Source organism: Zonotrichia albicollis, chromosome Z (assembly GCF_047830755.1).
Source record: "Zonotrichia albicollis isolate bZonAlb1 chromosome Z, bZonAlb1.hap1, whole genome shotgun sequence".
Lineage (NCBI taxonomy): Eukaryota > Metazoa > Chordata > Aves > Passeriformes > Passerellidae > Zonotrichia > Zonotrichia albicollis.
This window is the reverse complement of record NC_133860.1, coordinates 6,622,425-6,643,987: the sequence shown is the minus strand read 5'-3', so window position 1 is coordinate 6,643,987 and position 21,563 is coordinate 6,622,425. Positions and strand designations below refer to the sequence as shown.

The following is a 21,563-nucleotide window of genomic DNA, read 5'->3' as shown; positions in this document are numbered from 1 at the left end:
ATGTACATTCCATTGAATGAGAGCTGTAGGGCAGAACTGTTACTATAGAACCATTTCAATAATTAGCTTTTAGTTCGGGAAGGGGGAAGTAGATAAAAGTGAAACATTCAAACACCTCGATAAAACCATTTCAATAATTAGCTTTTAGTTCGGGAGGGGGAAGTAGATAAAAGTGAAACATTCAAACACCTCAACTCCAGTAAAGAACGTGCAAATGTAAAGAGACTGATAAAATCACTTTTTACACTGTAAGAACTGAGGCACCAGCAACTGAAATACATTCCAATGAAAGTGACCGATTTCTAGTTATCCATCACTGACTGTCCAGACCCGAAATGAATAGCTTGTGCCAGCTCCAGGGGCAGCTTCCTGAGCTGAGATCTATCCTGATTCCCAATCCAATCTGACACGGGCAGGAATTCATCACCAAAGACATCCCAGCTCAGCTGTGACAGCTCCGATGGGAGCATCCAGAGCCGAGCACCCCATGTGCCATCACGTCTGAGCAGTTAATGAAATGGAGCACACAAGCAAAATCGCTTTCAATGACAAGGATGAAATGTAGATACAGTTTTATACCAGCATAGTATTCAAAAGTGAAAAGTCTGCAATTCCAGGCATCACTAAAAACAGACACTGCTGGGTTTCCATTCCCAGCACGTGCATCCTTCACTGTCACACAGAGCACTCGCACAAGGATCAGCAGTCCCACAGAGAACTCTTGGCCTTTCTGTGCTCCCAGGAGTCCAAACCCAGAAACTTCTGAGACATAAAAATCTCCACACCCTCGTGCCAGGTGGCTGAACAAGCTGCCGAGTTCGTGCGAACAGTTCTGCGCAGTCGCTGTGACCGACAGCCCGGGCAGCAGGCGGGCAGTCCCTCAGCTGGTGTCCCCCGTGTCCCCGGTGTCCGCGGTGTCCCCGGCGGCCAGCACGGCGTCCAGCGGGGCGCGCCGCTTGCGGATGCTGCGGCCCGAGGCGATCAGGTCGGCGTAGCCGCGCTGGTGCGAGAAGGCGTAGGCGGAGCGGCGGGCGGACACGCCGCGGCGGAACGCGCTCTGCCGCCGCTTCCACTGCTGCTCCTCCAGCAGGTACTTGCGACGGTTCCTCTGGATCTGCGCGCACGCAAACACACCGCGGGTCCTGCGTTAGGCAGCGTGGCCACAGCTGATCCGTTCTCATAGCTGTGCGCTGGCTCAAGGCAGGGCAGGTAGCCAAATCCATCCCCTACACTCCTGACAAGTAGCCCTGGCACTCCAGGCCAGCCTAAATTAAACCCACACTGGGGCCCTCAGCAGCCTCATGGGGTCTCAGTGGCACCACCAGATCTCAGGAAACAGCCCCCACTCAGCTGCTGCCTCTGGCCAGCCCTGCGGCCTCTCTGCTCACGGGACCCAAGCCAGCCTTGTGTCACTCTCTGAAGGGCACCAGCACTTACTTGTCTCTAACATTATCACAAAATCCCAAATGGCTTGGATTGGAAGGGACCTTAATGCCCATCTCGTCCCACCCCTGCCATGTGCAGGGACACCCTCCACTGACACCAGCCCCTGTAAATAAACACCTGCCACATTCACCCAAATACCAGATTTCACTCACTTTATCGCTCTCTGAAGGCCAGATTGTCATGGACAGAAAGCGCTGTGCCACTACAGGCAGTAAGCAAATGGCAATGGTTAAAATCATGGTAAGCCAAAGGTATGGCTGCCGCAGAGCATTCGGAGCAGCTCCTGGGAATAAAAGGAGCAAAAGTTAATTTATGATAACGCTACTTCAGACAGGACTGAGAACCACAAAGCACCAGGACTCACCTGTGAACTGAAAGACAGAAGGGAAGAGAACATGGATTCCAGCACTGTGAAAGTCAAATGTGAGCCCAAAGTAAAGTGCAATACTCCCAAATACTGAAAAAGCATTAACAAAAGTCCAGTAAGATGTATCCAGGCCAATCTAAAAGCAAACAAAAGTGCCAAATGAGTTTCTTAATTCCAAATAATGTCAATTACTTCTTACGTGTTGTTACCTTTCTAGTAGAGAAATTTAGAACAGTGAGCAGAAAGTGTTCTCAGAACACCAGAGCTCAGGGAACCAAGCTTACTTGCCTGAAAATTGACCACAAATATCAAAGAGGATGCTGCTGTGACAGCAAAGGACTGATAATCTGCAGGGCCTTCTCCATCTTGTCCCATAGATATAAGGTAGGCTCCGTATGGGATGAAGAAGATGATCAGTGAAGTTACAGCTCCATGGAGCAAACTTAGAAAGAACTTCTTGTAGTTGAAAAGTAAATCTCTCTGACCCAAAACATAAAGTCTGGGGAACCGAAGGCTCAGTTTGTCGCTCACATCCTTAATAGAGAGGAAAAAGAAAAAAGAAAATTGTGAATTGTTGTTCTCAGCCTGAGGTTTGGAGAGCGAGAAGCTGAACTATACAGTGTCCCAAAGGGAATGGCAGATCCCTTTCTCTTTCCAATAGCAGGGATCTGCACAGAGTAATGCAAAAGGAAGATGTTCTTAAAAGCCACAAAACCTAACCCCTCTTGTTTCATGCACAACCAGTGTAACTTAGGCCTGGTGACAGGTGCCTTTGGATTCCTTGCTGGAACAACATGGGGATACCTGGTCGAACAAGCCGACGAGCAGGACCGGGAGGCTGGAGTACAGCACGTTGTACACTGTGATGAACCAGTCCTCGTAGGCTGTCTGCAACAGAGGGGCAATTGCAGGACTTGGTGATTTCATTTGATTACACCCTTCCCCTCCAGTTCCTGAGAGAACTCACATGTGCTCTACCACAGCTCTAAGTTCCCTGTCTCGGTGTTCACCCCAAGGCAGCAGCGCCTGGGCTCAAGGCTCTGCAAGCTCCTCAGGCTGCGTTAAGCTGCCTCACTCCTGCCAAATGTTCCTCCCTGTACAACAATGACCTGACTTCAGTGCTCTGGAATCATACCTAACTGCTTGTAACTAACTCACTCAGTACTCATCACATCCTCTTGCAGAAATCACTGGTGACAACTTCACATTCCCGACACTTCCCAGGTTAAGCCCTTGCTGTTCCACACTGACAGAAGCACCTGCCTGTTGCTATCCCACATGAGCACAGCTTCCTACCTGGGCAGAGAAGCCATTGAAGAACGAGTACCAGATGTGGACCAGCGTGAAAGCGAAGTTTTTGTAGAAGAAGTATCTCAGGAACTTGCACATCCTGATGTAGGACCAGCGCCCGTGGACCAGCAGCAGCCGCTGGAGGTAGCGGAACTGCCCGAAGGAGTAGTCACTCGACATGACAGCCTGCATGCCCTCCTGGCCACTGATCCCAACTCCAATGTGGGCAGCTGGGTGAGGGACACAAACACCACACTCGAGGTTGGACAGAGGGACAGGAACACGGCCAGGGCCATTTCTACTGTCACCCGCACTGTCTCTCAGCGCTTGTTCTGCCAGAATGCACCGGGAAATTTGACCAAAGGAGAACCAAGCGATGGGACAGAGTGAGTAAAGTGCTGAACAAACTGGCCAGGCAGTTTACAAACACCCTTGGGACACAAACACTATCCTAGACATTTTTTCCTCACTTGCATCTCTTGGGAAGCTGAGCAAGTACAATGTGGGATGGCTAATGCCACCAGGCAAGAGGCAGCCAAGCTACTGCTTTGGTCTTTATATTACACTCTCTAACACACAGCATGAGAACAGATTCCTGCTCAGAGAATGTCTACAGAAAAAAAAAAAATTAGATCAGGAAAAATCACTAACCATTTCCTAAAGTGCTTCCTCAGAAAGGGAAACAGGCACAGAAGCTAAAAGGCCCACGGCAGCAAAGCAGATGGAAGAGTCTTCTGACAGAGAGGGACAGTGGAGAGACCGCAGGAGCAGGCCAGAGGAGATCTGTCCTAGCGGGAGAGCTTGACAGCTGCCTTACTTTTGATCATGTTCACATCATTGGCCCCGTCCCCGATGGCCAGGGTGATGGCCTTCTTGTACTTCTTCACCAGCTCCACCACCATGGCCTTCTGCTTGGGTGTCACACGGCAGCAGATCACAGCCCTGCACTCGCAGGCCAGATCAACAAAGTTCTTCTGCTGCTGCTCCTTGTAGGCCTCTGCCCTTCTCCTTTTCTCACTTTGTTTCTTCTTCTCTTCTGCTGTTCTGGGGAATTTCAGTTTAAGTTTCTTTTTCTTCTTTTTCTTCTCCAGCAGGATTTCGTTCTGTGAAAAAAATAAAACTCACTGTATTCTCTTCCGCACCATTTGCAGTCCTACTCCAGGCACTGCCTAACAACACACCTGAGGTCATGATGCTCCCAGCATCCATTTCTGGCATTTTAATGAACTGCTCATGCAGGCAACGGAGCAGAGTCCTCAGTGAGAGACACTGCAGGCTGGTGGTGCCCCAAAACCCCAAACACTTGGGAGAGCAGCCTTTGTACATACCAGCCAGGAGCCCGTGATGATCAGAGCCCGGTCTTTGCTGCCCTGGAAGAATGGCTCGTTCATTCTCAGAGAGGAATGTGGACTGGAGCCAGCCCTGTTCCTCTGGTTTTCCAGCCTCGTTTGAAGGAGAGCACTGCAAAGAGAGGGGGAAACTGTACGGAAAAATCAAGGATAAACTTTAAACTAGGTCAGTCCCAGACTGAAAATCCTGAGAACTAACTCCTCTGTACTTTTACTTGCCTGGTATCTTCTCCATAGCAGATGGCTGTGTCCTCTGTTAGGAGTTCACAAGAAAATCCAATATTTTCAGCAGTTTCTACAAAAAAAAAAATTAAGAGAGGGAAGTATTTACTGAAAGTTCTGCCACAAACAATTGTTAGGAGCAGCCAGAAGCACCTCAAGTGCTCTTAAATAATTTCTGATTTACGTTTCAGTATGAGAATTCCCTTTCAATGCCACAGTGCAGATGAACAGGAAAACATCCTCCTGTTTTTAGCTGTTTGGCTGTAAGTAACCCCACCTTTTTTGTCACCAGTAAGCACCCAGATTTTAATGTCTGCTTTGGAGAGTCTGGAGATAGTTTCTGGAACTCCATCCTGTAGTTTGTCTTCAATAGCTGTTGCACCAAGCAGCTGGAAGGCATTTGAAACACAGGTGGTTAGTAGCGCTGAAACGTGTTTCTTTTAATGTAAGAATTGAAATGTACTAAAAATGTACAGCTCCTTACAATCAGGTTTTTTTCTATTTCCTCATACACTTTGTCCAGAGCTTCATCCCGGTGACTTGTGGCTAAACTGGCCTCCAGAAACTTTTTATTCCACACTTCAAATTCATCCTGGCTTATGTCTCTATAGCACAGGCAGAGTGTCCTGAGAGTTTCATTTGCAAAGACCTGAAAAATAATTAAAGCCACACATATCACAAAAGAAAACTCTTCATTTGCAATACAAATATAAGGGTGAGAACATAAGCATTTGACAAGTTTGACAGAACAAGCCCAACTTTCAGAACCAATTGCAGGTTTCCATTTGTCTTAATAGCTTAGGAAAAGGAAATGAATAACACTATTGTCAGAAAGAAACAATTTTTGTTTTAAAAAGTGCATACAAAATACAAACATACATCAAGGGCCTCTTCTGTGGCTTCTCTCTTGACGTTGCTGGGGTGCAGCCGCTCGTAAATCACCGTATCAGCCCCTTTGCAATACAGCCTGATATGGCCACCGGACTCTCTCACTGCGGAGGCAAACAGCACAGCTGGCACCCTTACATCCAGGAATCACTTGGGATTGGATTGCTCAGCCTACTGCCAAGTACCAAAGTGCAAGATGGCGTTTCTCCTTCAGCGGGCTCAAACGTGCCCCAGCACTGGTAATTCTTGAGCCCAGCTCCCTCTGCACATCCCTTTTCACCCCCAAACAAGAGACCTTGTCCACGCAGGCCGGTGGCAGTCAGCTTACCAATGACAGACATCCTCTTCCTGTCGCTGTTGAAATCCAGGATGGCCAGGACATCGTAGGTCCTCTGGACGCCCATCTCGCTGAGGGTGATGGTGTTCTGCGTCCGGGACAGGAACACGTAGCCGAAGTTGCGCGCGGCCGTCACCAGGGCCCCCTCGTCCGGGGACGCCGCCTGGTAGTGGAGCTGGCCTGCGGGATGGCAGCCAGCACACAGCTGAGGGTGCAGCTGGGCACTGCTGCGGCAGGGCACACCGAGAGCAGGCAGCACAGCCCCCGGGCTGTGACACCTGCTGCCCAAACAGGATCGGCCCTCAGCCTGCAAACTCCACGCCTGCTACCTCAGCATCCTGATTGCTCAATCCAGTCATCTAAACATTCTCAAAAGAAGCTCCAAAACACACATCCTTGGCCAGAGACACCAATACAGTGAGTGGAAACAACCCCAAAAACAGGAGGAACAAGAAAGGACAGGACACTGTTGGTTTCATGGAGATTTCACAAGGATGGGAGTAAAGCAATATTCATATTCCATGTTGTAATTGAATCTTCCAACCCATGAATTCAAAAGCTGATCACCTCTACATTTAGTTATGTTTAATTTAAAAGGGCAGCCTAACACTCCTTCCTTATGGTATCAGCATTAGTTGCAGATGTCTCCCTCAGGGAACTGGATTTGAATTATTGTTTTCTGCTACACAAGGAAAACAAACTAAGCAAAAGCCACACTCACCATCAGAAGTGTCAGCCATGACTGTGTGACAAATAGCAAGCAGAAAAAAGAACTTCTGGATTTCTGGCTCCTTTCCAGCCTTTATTTGCTCTATCAGATAGTGATCGTAGAATAAGAACTTCCCATCTGCGTACGCATTCCAGCTGAAATCAACTTGCTGCACAGACAACAGGGGAAGAGAGGCCGAGTCACCAAGGTGCCGCTGCTTTGTGCCCACCCGCACCTCTCCGTGCCACGGATGGGCCAGGCGGTGGCTGGGGTGGAGCTGGCATGGAGCTGGCATGGAGCTGGCATGGACCCACCTCTGCGTGGCTCTGGAGCTGCCCTGCTGCATCCCGGCAGTCCCCTGCAAGGCAAGCACCCACGCTCAGGGCACCGGGCACAGCACAGCTTTTACAGCCCACCACAGATCAAACATATCCACAACACGTACTGCCCTGCCACTGGAGGGGAAGGGAAAGGACAAACTGCTGCTCACGCTAAAATGCCCTTTTCTGTTTCTTGACTTTGTCCCCAGAGCATTTCTAGGGAAAGCAAATTTGTACAAAAAATGGTGCAAATTACCAATTTTCAGTTTTTCTGAAAGCTGAGAAGCTCCCACTAAAGTTCCATTATTTCCACCTTGTAAGTGAGAAACCCCCAACAACTCACCCCCATGCTTTACCCAGTGCCAGGTCTAAATTGTGGAAGTTCAGCTGGAACTAAGAGAACTTGTATGTACCTGACCTCCAGCAGGTATTAAAATTCCTCCTCCTCCTCCTCCTTTGCACAGCTTACCGTATCTTTGCCCGTTTATGCAGCACTTTTTAAAGGTCATGATGTTCTGTGTGAGGGTTCCAGTCTTGTCAGAGAAGATGTACTGGATTTGGCCCAGCTGCTCGTTGAGCGTGGTGGTCCTGGCCTTGGCAGCCGTGTCCTTCTCGGGGTAGTACATCTGCAGGTCCCAGTTGATGAAATAGCTCTGGCCGAAGCGAATCACTTCCACACTGAACGAAAGAGAAGGGAGGTTCTCACTCCCAGCTGCAGCTCCCATTTCCACCCAGCGACAGCTCCTCAGGGGCTGCCCTACCTCACGTAGAGGGAGATGGGCACCATGGTGTTGAGGACAATGATGTAGCCCCAGAAGGTGAGGAAGCCCCGGTAGGCGGGGCTGGAGTCCTGGGCGTCGTACAGGTACCAGGAGGAGTTGCCAATCTGCTGCTCCCAGTAGGTGTGGCCGATGGCCAGCCCCGCCGACAGCAGGATGAGGACCACGATGATCTGCAGGGCACAGAGAGCCCTCTCACACTTCAGCAACATCTGCTGCACTTACATCCCAAATCCCCATGCTCCTGACAGAATGCGACAGGTATTTGTGAGGAGAAACGGAGCCAGCATTTCCCACAAAGGCACATTTCAGATTTCCTCCTACTCCATCCCAGCTCAGCAGGCCAGAAAAAAGGCAAAACGTATTTATTACATACACACAGGAAGAAGCTGCCTAACTTCACATTCACTCTTCACTTAAGATCAGAATTTAAAAAAAAAGGCTTACAGTATAAACCATGTAGTTCATAAGGGAGTCAATTTTTGTCCTTTTAAATCTTGTCCTTCCACTATTTCTCATTATTTTTGTGTCAGCACCTAAAAATAAAGAGTGAAAAATTTAAAAAAGGGAAAGATAGGATAAGCAAACACATGTCAGTATTACAGTTTTACCAAACTGGGACATGAAATACAATTAATGAAGAATTCATCTATAGGATGAAGATTCTTTTTCACTCTACAGGTGTGCTTTTAGTGGGGAAATATTACACACCTGCAAATATGACCATTCCATGGCAGAAGTCTGTGTTCCTGATCTTACAGCCACGCAACAAAATCTTATCTGCATCCAGGGGATAAAGTGAGTCTCTCCAGGATAACATTCCTGTAAACTTATCCAGCCGGTTATTGGGTTCTTCACATTCAACCAGACCTAGAAAATGGGGAGGAGAATGTGTTTAATGTACAAGTTGAATCCAAATGCATTGACTCGTACCCAACATCAAAGTAGCTTTGCATTACTTTTATTGACTTGCAAACAATTTGAGCTAGGTTCTAACAGCATTAGGTGTAGAACTGTACCAACCATCAAAGTCTGCCAGGGCACTTTCTTCCTGAAGGTGTCTGTGTGTCACCTCTAGGGCCATTTTGAATTTTAAGTTAGTCTCACTAAGAAGAAAAGATAAAAAGGTGATTTTATTAAAACCATGGGTACAGGAGAGAAGTTTAAACACAATTAAATTAAGGTACCACCACTACTCTGGGCAACCTATACTAAAGTAAAAAATAAATCCACGTCCTTCCCCCTTTCTTCCTATGTCACATTCTCCAACACTTTGGATGTGCCTGTAGCACTCCAGGGGACACGTTTTAATGATTCCTGAATTGTGGGAACCAGCAGCTGGATGCAGTTCCCCATGTGTGGCTTAACAAGCAGTCTCTAACATCCACAATCCTTGCTCTTTTCCTACTCAGCCCAAATTAACTCCAAGGCATCCTCAAGCAGGGCCTTACCCATCCAGTTCAGCTGTCTCCACATAGCACAAACTGTTTGGTTCTGAGCTGGACAGCAGCAAAATATCAGCCTAGAAAACAAATAAATAGACATCAAATAAAGCCAGGTAAAAATTCCTACAGAGCTCTCTTGAAACATCAAACAAATGTATCTGAAGCAGGAGCAAAAGGAACTTACAGGAACAAAAGTATTTTTCTTCAGACGAACAACATCACCAACTTTAATATCTTTCCATTTAGTGGCTTTGAACCTGAAACCAAAGATAGTTTATTAATTATTACTTTTAATCTAGAACACAATCCACTCTATAAATCTTATAATATTGAACTTTCCTTAGGAAAAAAATTATCTTTTGGCGTGCTGTGGGTTTGCTTCTCAGAAACTGCAATTTAGCTGAGGGCCCACAGCTCAGAAGCCAACCTACCTCTTCTCTTCCCACTTCACCTAGCTAGGAATTCCTGTCCTGCTCTCCAAAGAAATTGCTCTTAGCACAGATTTAGTCCCAGAGAATTAACTTTAAATTACTCCTTCAAGCAATTCTCTTCCAGCTTCAGTTAGGGTTTCAGACAGAGAACAGAGCTGAGCCTTTCCTATCATCTACAGCTTCAGATGTGTGGCAAAGCTCAGCAACAGGGACAGGACCAGAGGGGAACACACAAACCTTCCATCCTTGATGACGTCACATGTCCTGTTATTGACCTCGCTGTCCATCCTGTGACGAGCCTGAAAGCACAGCAAACACCGCCCTGTGTCACAGCAGGCGACACAGCAGCACTGGGAGGGTTCTGCTTTTGTATTTTTTGTATTTACAGAACGTGGCTCTTACAATGTCATCCACCAGGTCTTTGACTGCAGTTATTCCCAGCACCAGCAGCAAGGGCACCAGAGTTGTGTACCATGACAGGGTACTGATTTCAGGAATCGCCTGCAAAAGAGCAATAGAATCAGGTCAGCACGGGATCATCAATCAAACTGAAATCAGAGATATTTCACAGTGACCTGACTAGAGGAAAAACCAACACATCAGAGAGAATTTTAAGCCAGGTTGTGAAAATGAACAAAAGAAGAGTTTGGCTGTTACACTTCTTAGGAATCAGCTTCCCTTTAACAATTGCACTGGCTCGTATAGTCTGGTGGTGCTTCTGATTTATGAGATGAACTCAAGAAATATCTTTTCCTCATGAAATTCATGAGCTCTGCAACGAGTTCATTCAAATTCTGTGCAACTAGCTCATCCCAGAAGCCTGCCATAGCTCATCTGGATTTGCTGCAGGTTTCTGTTAGGATGGCTTTGGTCTCTGCAGCAGCTCAGATAGTGCCCCTCAATTCCCTGGCAGGACAGCACTGAACTGTGGCATAAATATTACTGAGCCCAGATTCCCTTCACAGTGAGTACTCTCCATCTTGCTTACCTGCAAAATGAGAAGAACCAGGAAGTAGAAGTTGGCTGCTCTCTTGAACTGTTCAAACAGATTCAGAGGTAGAAAAGTGATGGGGTTGTACTTGTATGTCTTAATTGCATTTCCCTGTGGGAGAAACCCAAACATCATCAGTGACACAGCAGAGCTTCTCCTTCCAACACAAACGTACAGTGCATAGGTTCAAGTTCCCAATTCTCTATCTCACCTTTAACACGTCTCTTGATAGACTCTCCATTTTCCATTCCAAAACCCCAACCCAGTTATTCTTCCCCCCCTGGGCTGGAAACACTGAGGAATTGTGAACGGTGGCTTTTACACCACTCACCAGCCTTCCAAAGATCTTACTGGGATTAAGGAAGCATTCACCCGACAATTAGCACCTCATTGGGATAAGACAATTTACCGCATATTTGCTTTTCTTGAAGCACAGGAAGATTGTTCTCTTGAAGCCCGGCTGGTCATAGAAACGCTGGTCGTTTGCTTTAACTTGCCAGCTGCAGTCTGGAAGGGACAAAAGGAGTTGAAAAGTGTTACAAACAATGAGGGAACAAATCTGCCACTTTCAGGTTTTCTCTCTAATCCATATTTTAAAGGAACTTTCGGCTGAAGAAAAGCTGGTACCTGCTTTACAATACATATCCTTAAAGAAACCTTTCCAAGGCATTTCCAGGCTGTTTGTCTTTATTAGCAATTCAAGTACATTCAGAGGAAGGGAGGAGCTTGCTTAACGTTTGAAAGTTCTGTGGGACACCTGCAGAGTAACATTTACTCATGCTAAATTCCCTTCTCTCCCCTCTTTTGGTTGCCTCTGTGAGGCCCATGAAGCGCTAAGCGCTCCAACCCAGGTATGTGTCTTGCTGGAAATGAAGAGGTCAGTTCACCTTTTGAAGGCAATTGATTGATTTAACTATGCTGTGCCATGCTCTTCACTCACACCCATGAAAAAACATAAAATGAGTGCTTCAGATTTGTATCTTCAGCCACCAGTTTTGTTCCACTGCGAGAAAACTCAGGAACAGGAACTGCATCCATCACAGTTTTCTGTGCCTGCTCTTTCATGGGCTTTCCCTCCCAGCCCCACCAGCTCCGGTTTAGCACAGACACCCTGTGCCCACAGCCACACACCCGGGCCGTGCCCACATCCCAGGAACTCCTGCCCAGGTCTGGAAGCCGCACTCAGGCTGTGCCCACATCCAGGAACTCCTTTGCCAGGTCTGGAAGCTGCACTCAGGCTGTGCCCACATCCAGGAGCTCCTGTGCCAGGTCTGGAAGCTGCACTCGGGCCCTGCCCACATCCCAGGAACTCCTGCCCAGGTCTGGAAGCCGCACTCGGGCCCTGCCCACATCCAGGAGCTCCTTTGCCAGGTCTGGAAGCCGCACTCGGGCCCTGCCCACATCCAGGCACTCCTATGCCAGGTCTGGAAGCCTCACTCGGGCCCTGCCCACATCCAGGAGCTCCTGTGCCAGGTCTGGAAGCCGCACTCGGGCCCTGCCCACATCCCAGGAACTCCTGCCCAGGTCTGGAAGCCGCACTCGGGCCCTGCCCACATCCCAGGAGCTCCTGTGCCAGGTCTGGAAGCCGGCTCCCGCAGCTCTGCGTGCCGGGGAAGGATGACTGACGCAGGCAGGGTTTGGAAAGCCTGGCTCTCCTGACTCTGCACCCAAGCATGTCCTCTCTCATGCAGCCCACAGGGACCGTCCCCAGTGCTGCCCTTCCTGGTTCCATGGGATCCTCCTCACCACGGACGGGGTGAAACTGCCGGCGGCACAGGCGTGGGCACGGCTCTGACTAACGCTTCAAATCCAACTGCAAACGTGGTTTTGTTTTTCCCACCCACCACAGAGCAAGTTCCACGCTGACATACCTGGACTTTTCCTGGGACTATACAACTTTCATTGCCAGCACCTTGGTTACAAGCCCAGAAGATAATAGAGAAATATTTATCTCGAGGAAGCACGTTTTGAGTTAACATTATATGCATAAATTTAGAAAGTTACTAAGTTTGTCAAAGTGACAGGGCATAAAGAAAAACATAAAGTCTACATAAACATTTCTTTAACACATTCCAAAAACATTGCAGTGTTGATAAAACTGATCAAAAACTGACAAATTAGGTAAAACCTGCAGGAAGGAAGCTCCTCAAAATTGAAATGTGGTACTAACACCTAATATTTGGCAAGCTGCTTTGCTAATTCATCAACTTTAAAGGATGTCATCATAAAAAAACCTCTTAAACTAAACATGTGATGGGTGCTTGTAAAATGACAGCACGCAACAGTTGGTTATGAAATGAGAGCTGATCAGCTGCTCCCACACAAACAGGAAAAAATCTGTATAAATTACACAGGCTCTGGTTACATTGAAAATACTCTCATTGCAGCATGAGAAAAGGGAATTCAGGGGAGCTACAGATGTTTGCTGGGCAGAGGTTCAGAGCAGGGATGGCAGAAAGGCTCCTCCCACTGAGGTTCTTACGCTGGCAGCAGCCACAGGCTGTACCTGCCGGCTCCTTTGAACTCCTCCTACTCACCTTTCACCCTTCAGGAAACTCATGGGGCTATAAAGTGAGCAGTGAGGTGGGAATCTGCTCTGCACAAGCAGAAATCCAGGGAAAACACTGAGCACAGCAAAATGTTTATGCTGGAGCCCATTTCCAGAGGGCTGGCAAACCAAGTACCTGAAGGTCTGTCTGAAAGGTTCCCAGAGCACAGGCCATGCACATCCAGCGCCTGCCTTAATTAACAGGAGGTCACCATGCAGCTCATTATCTTTGCGCAAGGAGCGGTGGCACACAACTGGGCTGCAGCTTGGAATGAAGCTGAGTCTCATTCTGACATTTGTTAAACTGAGCTGCCATCAATTTACTCCTCCAGACTCAGATAAGCCATTCCAAACCTTACCTGACACATAAATACAAAAGTCCAATCGGTCCCTGAGGCTCAGCCTCTGCATCCAGCATCGTGCGCTGCCCAAAGCAGGGCCAGGGTGCTGTTACCTTTTTTGCCAGGCTCTCGGGCCATGGTGCTGTTACCTTTTTCCCCAGGCTCTCAGGCCAGGGTGCTGTTACCTTTTTTGCCAGGCTCTCTGCTCTCCTCGGGGTCCCTGCTGCTTGGGTTGGGTCCCAGTTCAGCCCCAGGCTGCCGACCATCCAGCTCGTCCTCCGTTTCGTCGTCGCTGTACGGCACCACCTCATCGTTGGGCTGCGAATCCTCCTCGAAGGTGGTCTCCGAGTCCCTTTCTGAGATCATGCTGCTAGCACCCTGCCAGCATGGGGGACAAGTTAGGGACAAGAGCAAGTGCTGGAAACCACAGCTGCAGTTTTACTGTGCCGGTGCTGCTCAGCAAACCCCACATGTGACACCCCAGAACAGCACAGGGCACAGGCTTGGTGTCCCAGCACTGAGCAGGAGCAGGGGGCAGCTCTTGCCCCAGGCAGCCCTTCATTACTGTTGTGCTATGTGTAATTACACCCTGCAGCCCAGAACACCGTGTGCTCCCCACACAGGATATAGGAACTGGGGAGCACACAAACAGGCCATTACACCGTGCCCTGAGCAGCCACAGGAGCTGGAGCCCTCTTGGCCACAGTGGGACACGGAACTGGGCACGCACGGAGTGCCAGGGCAGACATCCAGGGTTCTGTCACACTGCTGATCCTCCATGCCAGCCTGCCCAGCCTCGCTTCCTCTCTCTTCCCATGGCTGAACATCAGTGTTTGCCACTGCAGGATCCCACATCTCGCTGCCCAGACACCCGAGGACACCAGGGGAGGCATTTTGGCTCAGCCCTGAGCTGTATCAGCGGAGGATGAGCTGAGCTGTGGCCATGCCCACGTGCCCTCCAGCTGTGCCTCAACTGGACATCTCCAGCCATCGCTGGGTGTGATCCTAATCCTGAACCACACATCAATTCCCAGCTTGCCCCTGACCTGCCTCACCACCGTGGCATTGCCTTTGCTTACAAACTCAGCAACCAGCAGGGCTGGCACCAAACCTGCTGACGTGCCCCTCAGCTTCTGGTTTTGCAAAGCTGAATTGTCTCCCCTCCCCAATATCTGCTATAAGAGCGAGATAAATATTCCATGAGCACAGACTGTGCTACTGGAGTGGCAGGCTGCTGGCAGGGAGCCAAGGCAGGCCATGTTCCCCAGCCACAGCCCAAAAATACACCAAATCCACCAGGCTGAGTGCACAGGAATCCACACAGCTTCTCCAAGACCCCCTCAAGCTGCTGGAGGCTTCTCCCTCATGGAACTACCCAGCAGGTCACTACCAAGGTGTAGAACCTGAGACTTCTGTGACAGATCACGTTTTCCTAAATGGAAATACGCTTCAAGCTCCAGTTCAGGCCCCTGAATACCTCACAGTGATATTCTGGGTTTATTTCTCCTTTTTTTCTGTGCTTTAATTCTTTCTGTCCTGCCAGCACCTCTTATGGAGACTGCTGAGGGAACAAGTTCCTCCCACACAGTGCCTAGAACACAAAATGCCACCAGATCTTTGACTGGCTCTCACTCCACAACAACTGAAACAATCTCATATCCCTGGCACACAGAGATTCAGCTGTTAGTCTATTAAATTTTACTGATTAACTGCTTAATGATTAATGAAGTAATTAGTCATGCAAAGGGTAGATGAGATGTCAAAAACTGCTGCTTTTGTTCTCCATTGCAGATGCGTGCCTGCACGGCAACTCCTACAATGCCACCAGCAGCAGCCTGATGCTCCCTGAACAGAGCCCGCCAAGCGACCTGGGGTAAGGTTAAATTAACTGCAGTCACTTTCCCTCCTCAGAGAGCTAAACCGCCCTGGAGAAGCTCGTTAAGAGAGGAGATCTCATTAAGTGTTACCCTGCAGGCAGCACCAGCGCTCTGTGCTGCAGGAGGCAATGGAATTGTGCCCGGGGCTGGCCGGGAGCCTGAGGAAAAGCTCCCGCAGTTGGGAGAGATGAGCGCTGCTGTGGGACCCGGGGCAAAGGAGTCCTCCCCTGGCAGGCCCACAAACTGCTTTAGAGCTCAGTTTCTTGACACCTGGGGAGGAAGAAAAGGGCTGGCTGGGACACGCTGAGTCACAGGTTCAGAGGAAGGCGGGGAGGGATCACGATGGGCAAGGGGAGATGGGAGGAACCCCAGCATGGAGCAGCGGAGATGCAGCGAAGGCCGAGGGAGCAGGTAAGGGAGGGAGCACACACCCAGCAGAGCCTGGAGGCGGGAAGCACCCAGCAGAAACCCCGCGGGACACACACGGCAAGAAGAGAGGGGCCGCTGCTGCCTCTGGTCACTACTCTGAGGGTGTGGAAACAGCTCAGGGAGGGCCCGAGGTGGAACAACACGGCTGTTAAATACTGTGAGATCAAATACTCAGACAACACTTTAAAAAGCTGCTTCTTGGCTGCACAGCCCTCATTTTCTAGTTCCTGACTTGACAACCGGGGCTATCACACTGTTTCAGACCAGAAAACCTTCCATTAACCACTTCAGTCTAGAGAAACACCAGCCTGGGTGGGTGGGGAGCAGTGCCCAGCTCCCGTTCTGCCTTCCAGCCTGGAAAATCCTGCTGATCCACAGCAGGATGGATACATGGGGAGATAAAGGGGATCAAAACAGTGTTAAGCACAGGTTTAAGTATACCTGATCCACTTTATTTACTAAAAGGGCAAAAGGGCTTCAGTAACTCAGGTTTTGTGTCTACTTCTGCCTCAGGGCAAGCACCAGATAATTGGGAATAAATTAAACCTTGTAAAAACTCCACTTACTGCATTTGTTTCAAGGCAGTAAACAAACACGCAAAGCATTCTTATTCTAAATTCTTCTCTGAAGAGTCACTGCACATGACACTGCTGCAAGAACCTGGGGTGACTTCTTGCAAATTGGGTCATCACTCAAAGTGCCCTGAAAGTTCAGGAATCCAGCTAGAACAAGGGACATGGATAGTAGAAGGATTAAAATGCCACTAGAGCTGTTATTTTGTGTTTGCTATGGATGTAAAGACCTACAAGGCTCACCATTACACACCTGCTGGCCACCACAGCCTGCTCACAGCCCACACCCTGCGTGTTCCTGTCCTTGGCACCACATTCTGCACTACCTCACACGCTGGGGCAGTGCCAAGCTCAACAGCTGCTCAAACCTGGCCACGCACTGCTCTTCCTGAACACAACACCATCAGTATTTTATGCAAGAATCATAAAGCCAACTCAAATAGTACAAAAAGTAACTCAGAGACCCTTCTGAACTGCTTCAGGGCTCTGGAGTTCAAATAGGACAAAAAAGCTACAGCAAGATGTTTCACTGATTTAACTTGGCATTTAAAAAAGCACTTAAATGCAAAGCCTGAGCCTCAGAGACGTAAGATTTATTTCTTTGCCAGGTGTTGCTGGAGCATCCAGCATTGCAGAACAAAACCTGCTTATGGGAGGGCTGAATACAAACTCCCAGAAAGCCATGTGTGACACAGCCTCTGGGGAGGCTCCCACAGGGACCTGCTGGCAGTGCATGATCACTCCAATTACACTTCCCTCAGAGACAGCAGCAATTACTGTGCCCTCCTCAGCTGTCCCACACTGCTCACCTCAGCAGGAACAGAGAATCGGAGCCAAACGGGAACATGGACAGAGAGAGCCTGGTGGGGCACTCAGGGCTGCCACCCTGGAGGGCACCAGAGAGAAAGGAGAGCCCACAGAGCACCTGCATGGCTGCCCCACAGCACACACCTGGACTCAAATATCCATATCAAAGTCCATATCAAACCCTGAGGGGTTTCAGCCTCCTCGTTCATCCACGGGCACAGGACTAAGGGATGGCTGCAACAGCACTTGAGACCTGACATTTGGAATGGCAAAGACAGCCCAGCGCCCACTCTCAGGTCTTGATCCACCCTCAGCCCAGTAATGACCCAACTGGTACCAGTTAATGCTCCTGGAGTTATTTTTAACACCGCCAAAGCACAGCCAAGGCTTCAAACAGAGGATATTGCATTTCTGCTCTCCCCTCAGGGATCCCAGCCTAAGGCTTTGGCAGAGTATGGGCCTTCATTAAAAATGTGTTCAGCAACTCATCTCCCTGGAACCAGAGCTGCTGCAGGGAAACCAGCAAGTCACAAACTGGATTTGCTTCCAATAGATGAGATGGATCACTGATTACTCACAGCAGATGTGAAATGTGACTGGTAACAAGGGCTTGGACAGGCTGATAGACAGGTCTTCTGAACAGCTAAAACCTTCCAGGTAATCTTCATGACATTTTGAGAGGAAAAGAAAACAGCAGCTAGAATAGCATGAATCAGCACAAATGGGCCAAGGAAATAACCTTCACTCCAAACAGTACTAAGCTTCAGGTAGATTGCCATGCAAATTACATGCTTAAAGCTAATTAATTTATCGATCTATTTCACACACAACAGCTCCAGATACTTCCTTGAATGACTGCTTTACAGTAATTGAACACACAAAAGTTATATCTTGAAGGGAATGATTTCCCTTGCTCAGACACCAAGACCCTGAAACCCTCTAGAGGGAGGAGAGAGGGTTCAGTCCTGTGCTGCTAAGAAATGTTCAAGTCCCATCTTGGGGAAAAAAATTGAAATGGAAAGCAGACGCTATTGCATACTCCCTGGTGTAGCTACTGACTAAAACTTGTATGAAAATAAGAATGAAGGACTTTCCAATATAACTCCTTTATCCTGATGAGCCAACAGGATTTGACACAGGGAAGAGATTAACTCGACACCAAGAATTTAACAGAAAATCACTCCAACAAAGAGACCCACAGCTGCCTGAGGTTACACAAAAAGTGCTGAAGATGGGCCATTGCAGATACCAAATCATCATTTCCCCGTTATCTGCCCTAGGATTTCTCATTAACAGATCTGCAGAGTTCTGTCATTTAAAGTCCAAGGCAAGGCAAGCTATCTTTGCAGAAGATAAAGGGTTGGTAACCTTTGCTCAAGCTGCCCTCTCTGAAGGGGTTTCAGCCTGCCTTTTACAGGGTGTTACCTTGGTCTTGAGGTTCATGTTACACAACAGCATATATTGAAGTTAATAGAGGGAAAAATAATTATATTGTTGTGCACACCTAAACTGCATTGCTTGGGGTAAAAGATTTTTGGAACTTTATAGAGAGATTTTTCCTAGTAATCACCATCAAAACCAGCAGATATTTTTATCTACTAAATAAAGGTTACTTCCTGCTACCAAGATTGGAGATGCCATTAACACACCTCTTCTGGCAGCACCTACAATAGAAACTGAAGCCATTTTCCTCAGCTGACCTTTATCCAGTGGAGAGTGTGACTGAAGCCCAGACTGCATCACAGACGCTGGCACTGGCCACTCACAGAGGGTCCCCTGCGTTCATCTTCAAACCAGGCTCCATCTGCAATGAAACAATGTAGGAAATGGTTCCTTGGCTGATTCCACCTTGTGTGCACACAACAACAAAAAACGATTCCGTAGAAAAATCGTGAAATTTATTTGCCTTGCAAAAATTTCTTAGGCTTTGTGTGGAACCGTTTGTCCTATGACCCTAAGGTGTCTGGGCTCTGTGATAAACCTGCGGCTGGAGGCTGGTAGAGACCTTTTAAAGATATTAACACCCACACCCTGTTTGTGAAGTCATTAGTACATCTTGCCTATCACCAGCGATTGTCAGATGAAAATAACATTTCAAGTTTCTATCAGAACACACGGGAAAACCCAGCAGACGTCGCAGAGGGATTGTGTAAGCTTGCCAAAAAGCAGCAGTGCTGTCACGGAGCTGGGCACCTGCCGAGGAGGGCTCAGAGGACCCGGAATGGGAATGTGCCCTTCACCTTCCCGCGACAAGCACAGAAACAGAGAGGTTAAGTGATTTGCCCAAGGCCATCGGGTAAGTCACTGACAGAGCCAGCGTTGGGTTTCAGCAGCTCCTGGCCAACGTCCTGCATTCAATTACAGCTGCACAAAGCATCTCATTTAAAAGAGGCCCGACAAAGCCCACGGCCAGGAAGAACATCAAAACCCCTCGGATCTGAAACAACAACAACAACAATAACCAGCCCCCTTTCCACATTTGAGAGCAGCCAGCACTTCAGGCTTTCAGCCACACCAACAAGAGAGCAGAGAAATAAATTCCAGCTCATTTTAAAATAACTCCAGTGCAAGTGCCTCTTGAAATTCACCATCCCAAACTCTAAAGCAAAGATCCAGAACACTCACATGCTGTCTTTATGGCAGAATTACGTGAGAATAGTTTAGAAATTACTGAAAATAATCTCTCCAATAGCTACAAGTTAACAGATAGACAAACAGAGGCCCGGGACAGGTACGAAAGCAACCAGACTCTAAGGTGGCCACCAGTGCAAAAGCTAACAAGGAAAGCTTCAAAAATGGCCAGATACTACTCATTTTCTAAACCAGGCTTTGAAAACGAAGACAAATCAAAACCCACGACCAAACAGAAACCCGAGCAGCCTGACGGAGCACAGACACCGGCAGGGAGTTAATGCAGGGACTCGCTCCAGCAGCAGCCGCCCAGGCGGGGACTGCTCGGGGGCCAGGCTGCCACCCCAAACACCCCAAACACCCCAAACACCCCACAGCCCAGCGGCGCCGCTCTCCAGAGCCAAAGCCCTCGGCCCGGAGAGCAAACACGCGCCCGGCTGCTGCTCATCGCCAGCACGCTCCTGCCAGAGCCCCCGGGCCCTTCGGCCTCTTGGGTTTCAGCGCTCCTGCCGACACCCGAGCCGGGGAAATGCTCCATTCCCCGCTCCATTCAGCGCAGCTCCATCCCGGCTCCGAGCAAGGGATGCTCTTTAAGCTACAGGCACCAAGCACCAGCTAACAGGACCCAGACACCGGACTGGTTTTGTTTTGTTTTCCAAGCAAGTCACTGACCTCACAAGTAACTCGCCCAGTATTTTCTATTGCAGAATTACTGCTCCTTACCGCAGAAACCTATTGCTGCTCTGGTGACTGTATAAACACTGAGTAATGAGTAATGACCGCGCAGCCCTGAAGGCTGCTCTCATTGTATACAAATATGGGGGGAAAGCCGGGAGCAGGGCAACCAGCCCAGGGCCACCGGCTGGAGTCAGTGCCCGGGGGGCTCGGGGAGACCGGAGACAGCCGAGCTGCCTTAGCTCACCTTCCAGCAAACTCCTGCGCTTTCTCTGCACTTCACACCGGAGGGACTCTGCGCTAACTTGGACCGTCACCGGCCGCGCATCCCGCGGGCGGGAGCGAGGGGGACGCCGATTCCCGCGGGGTTAAACCCTCCAAAACAACGCGTCGGGGTCCTCGCTCCGAGCGGGGGATGTTCTGGGAAGGAAAGAGAAAAGAAGGGAAGGCGTTCCGGGTGCGCCCGGGCTCGGCTCCGGCCCCACCTGAGCGGCGGGGCGGGCAGAGACAGAGCCCGCCCCGACCCCCGGCCCGCAGCGAGCGCGGCACCTGCGGAGCTGGCGCGGCACGGCCCTGGCGGGGACGGAGGCACCGCGGCCCCCGGGCCACGGCCCCGGCACCGGCCCCGAGCCCCGCTGCGGCAGCGGCGCAGGAGCCCCCGGCCGCGGCCTCACCTGCCCCGCGGCTTCCCGCTCGCTGCTCGCCCCGCGCCCGCCCGGCTCCCCGGGAGCCGCCGCCAGACCGGCCCGACGGGTTGGCCCGGTTCTGCGGGCGGGGTGTAGGGCAGCAGGGAGGGGCGGCGGGGCGGGGCCGGGGGCAGCGGGGAGGGGCCGGGGGCAGCGGGGCGGGGCCGGGGGGCCGGCCCGGCACAGCGGGGCCACGCCCACCGCCGCCTCCCCACTGGGGCTCGGGGGCAGCGGGACCCTCCGGGCGCCAATGGCACCCGCGGGAGGTGCCGAGGTGCGGACCGGGGTGATCCCACCCGCGGATGTGCCGAGGTGCGGGCCGGGGTGATCCCACCCGCGGGAGGTGCCGAGGTGCGGGTCCAGCCCTGCCCTGGTGACAGCCGGGTTGCTTTATCCCTCCTGGCAGGGTTGCTTTCTCGCTCC

General features: G+C 50.0%; 1 protein-coding gene across 1 annotated transcript; it reads right to left on the bottom strand.

Moving 5' to 3' along the window:
* Nucleotides 1-13: 13 nt before the first annotated feature.
* LOC102060953 (phospholipid-transporting ATPase IC) lies at nucleotides 14-21,263 on the bottom strand. The gene is made up of 30 exons (XM_074532451.1): nucleotides 21,129-21,263; nucleotides 20,702-20,874; nucleotides 18,849-18,952; nucleotides 13,649-13,841; nucleotides 10,984-11,081; nucleotides 10,572-10,685; nucleotides 9,986-10,084; nucleotides 9,821-9,882; nucleotides 9,337-9,409; nucleotides 9,159-9,229; nucleotides 8,731-8,813; nucleotides 8,419-8,577; nucleotides 8,155-8,243; nucleotides 7,690-7,880; nucleotides 7,398-7,606; nucleotides 6,923-6,966; nucleotides 6,621-6,777; nucleotides 5,891-6,079; nucleotides 5,554-5,666; nucleotides 5,159-5,323; nucleotides 4,952-5,063; nucleotides 4,672-4,747; nucleotides 4,432-4,564; nucleotides 3,921-4,206; nucleotides 3,110-3,333; nucleotides 2,618-2,701; nucleotides 2,102-2,347; nucleotides 1,811-1,949; nucleotides 1,599-1,729; nucleotides 14-1,114 (listed from the first exon to the last, which is right to left on the bottom strand). Exons 4-30 carry the CDS (start codon nucleotides 13,827-13,829, stop codon nucleotides 881-883), a joined length of 3,762 nt encoding a protein of 1,253 aa, XP_074388552.1. The 5' UTR covers nucleotides 13,830-13,841; nucleotides 18,849-18,952; nucleotides 20,702-20,874; nucleotides 21,129-21,263; the 3' UTR covers nucleotides 14-880.
* Between the last annotated feature and the right edge of the window lie 300 nt (nucleotides 21,264-21,563).

Excerpts from the sequence above, each read along its gene's own strand:
- LOC102060953 (XM_074532451.1), bottom strand. The coding sequence starts at position 13,829 with ATGATCTCAGAAAGGGACTCGGAGACCACCTTCGAGGAGGATTCGCAG. Across the intron at positions 10,686-10,983 it reads TCAAGAAAAGCAAATATGCG|GGAAATGCAATTAAGACATA; the intron begins GTAAATTGTCTT and ends TTTCTCCCACAG. Across the intron at positions 1,115-1,598 it reads GGCCTTCAGAGAGCGATAAA|ATCCAGAGGAACCGTCGCAA; the intron begins GTGAGTGAAATC and ends GCGTGCGCGCAG.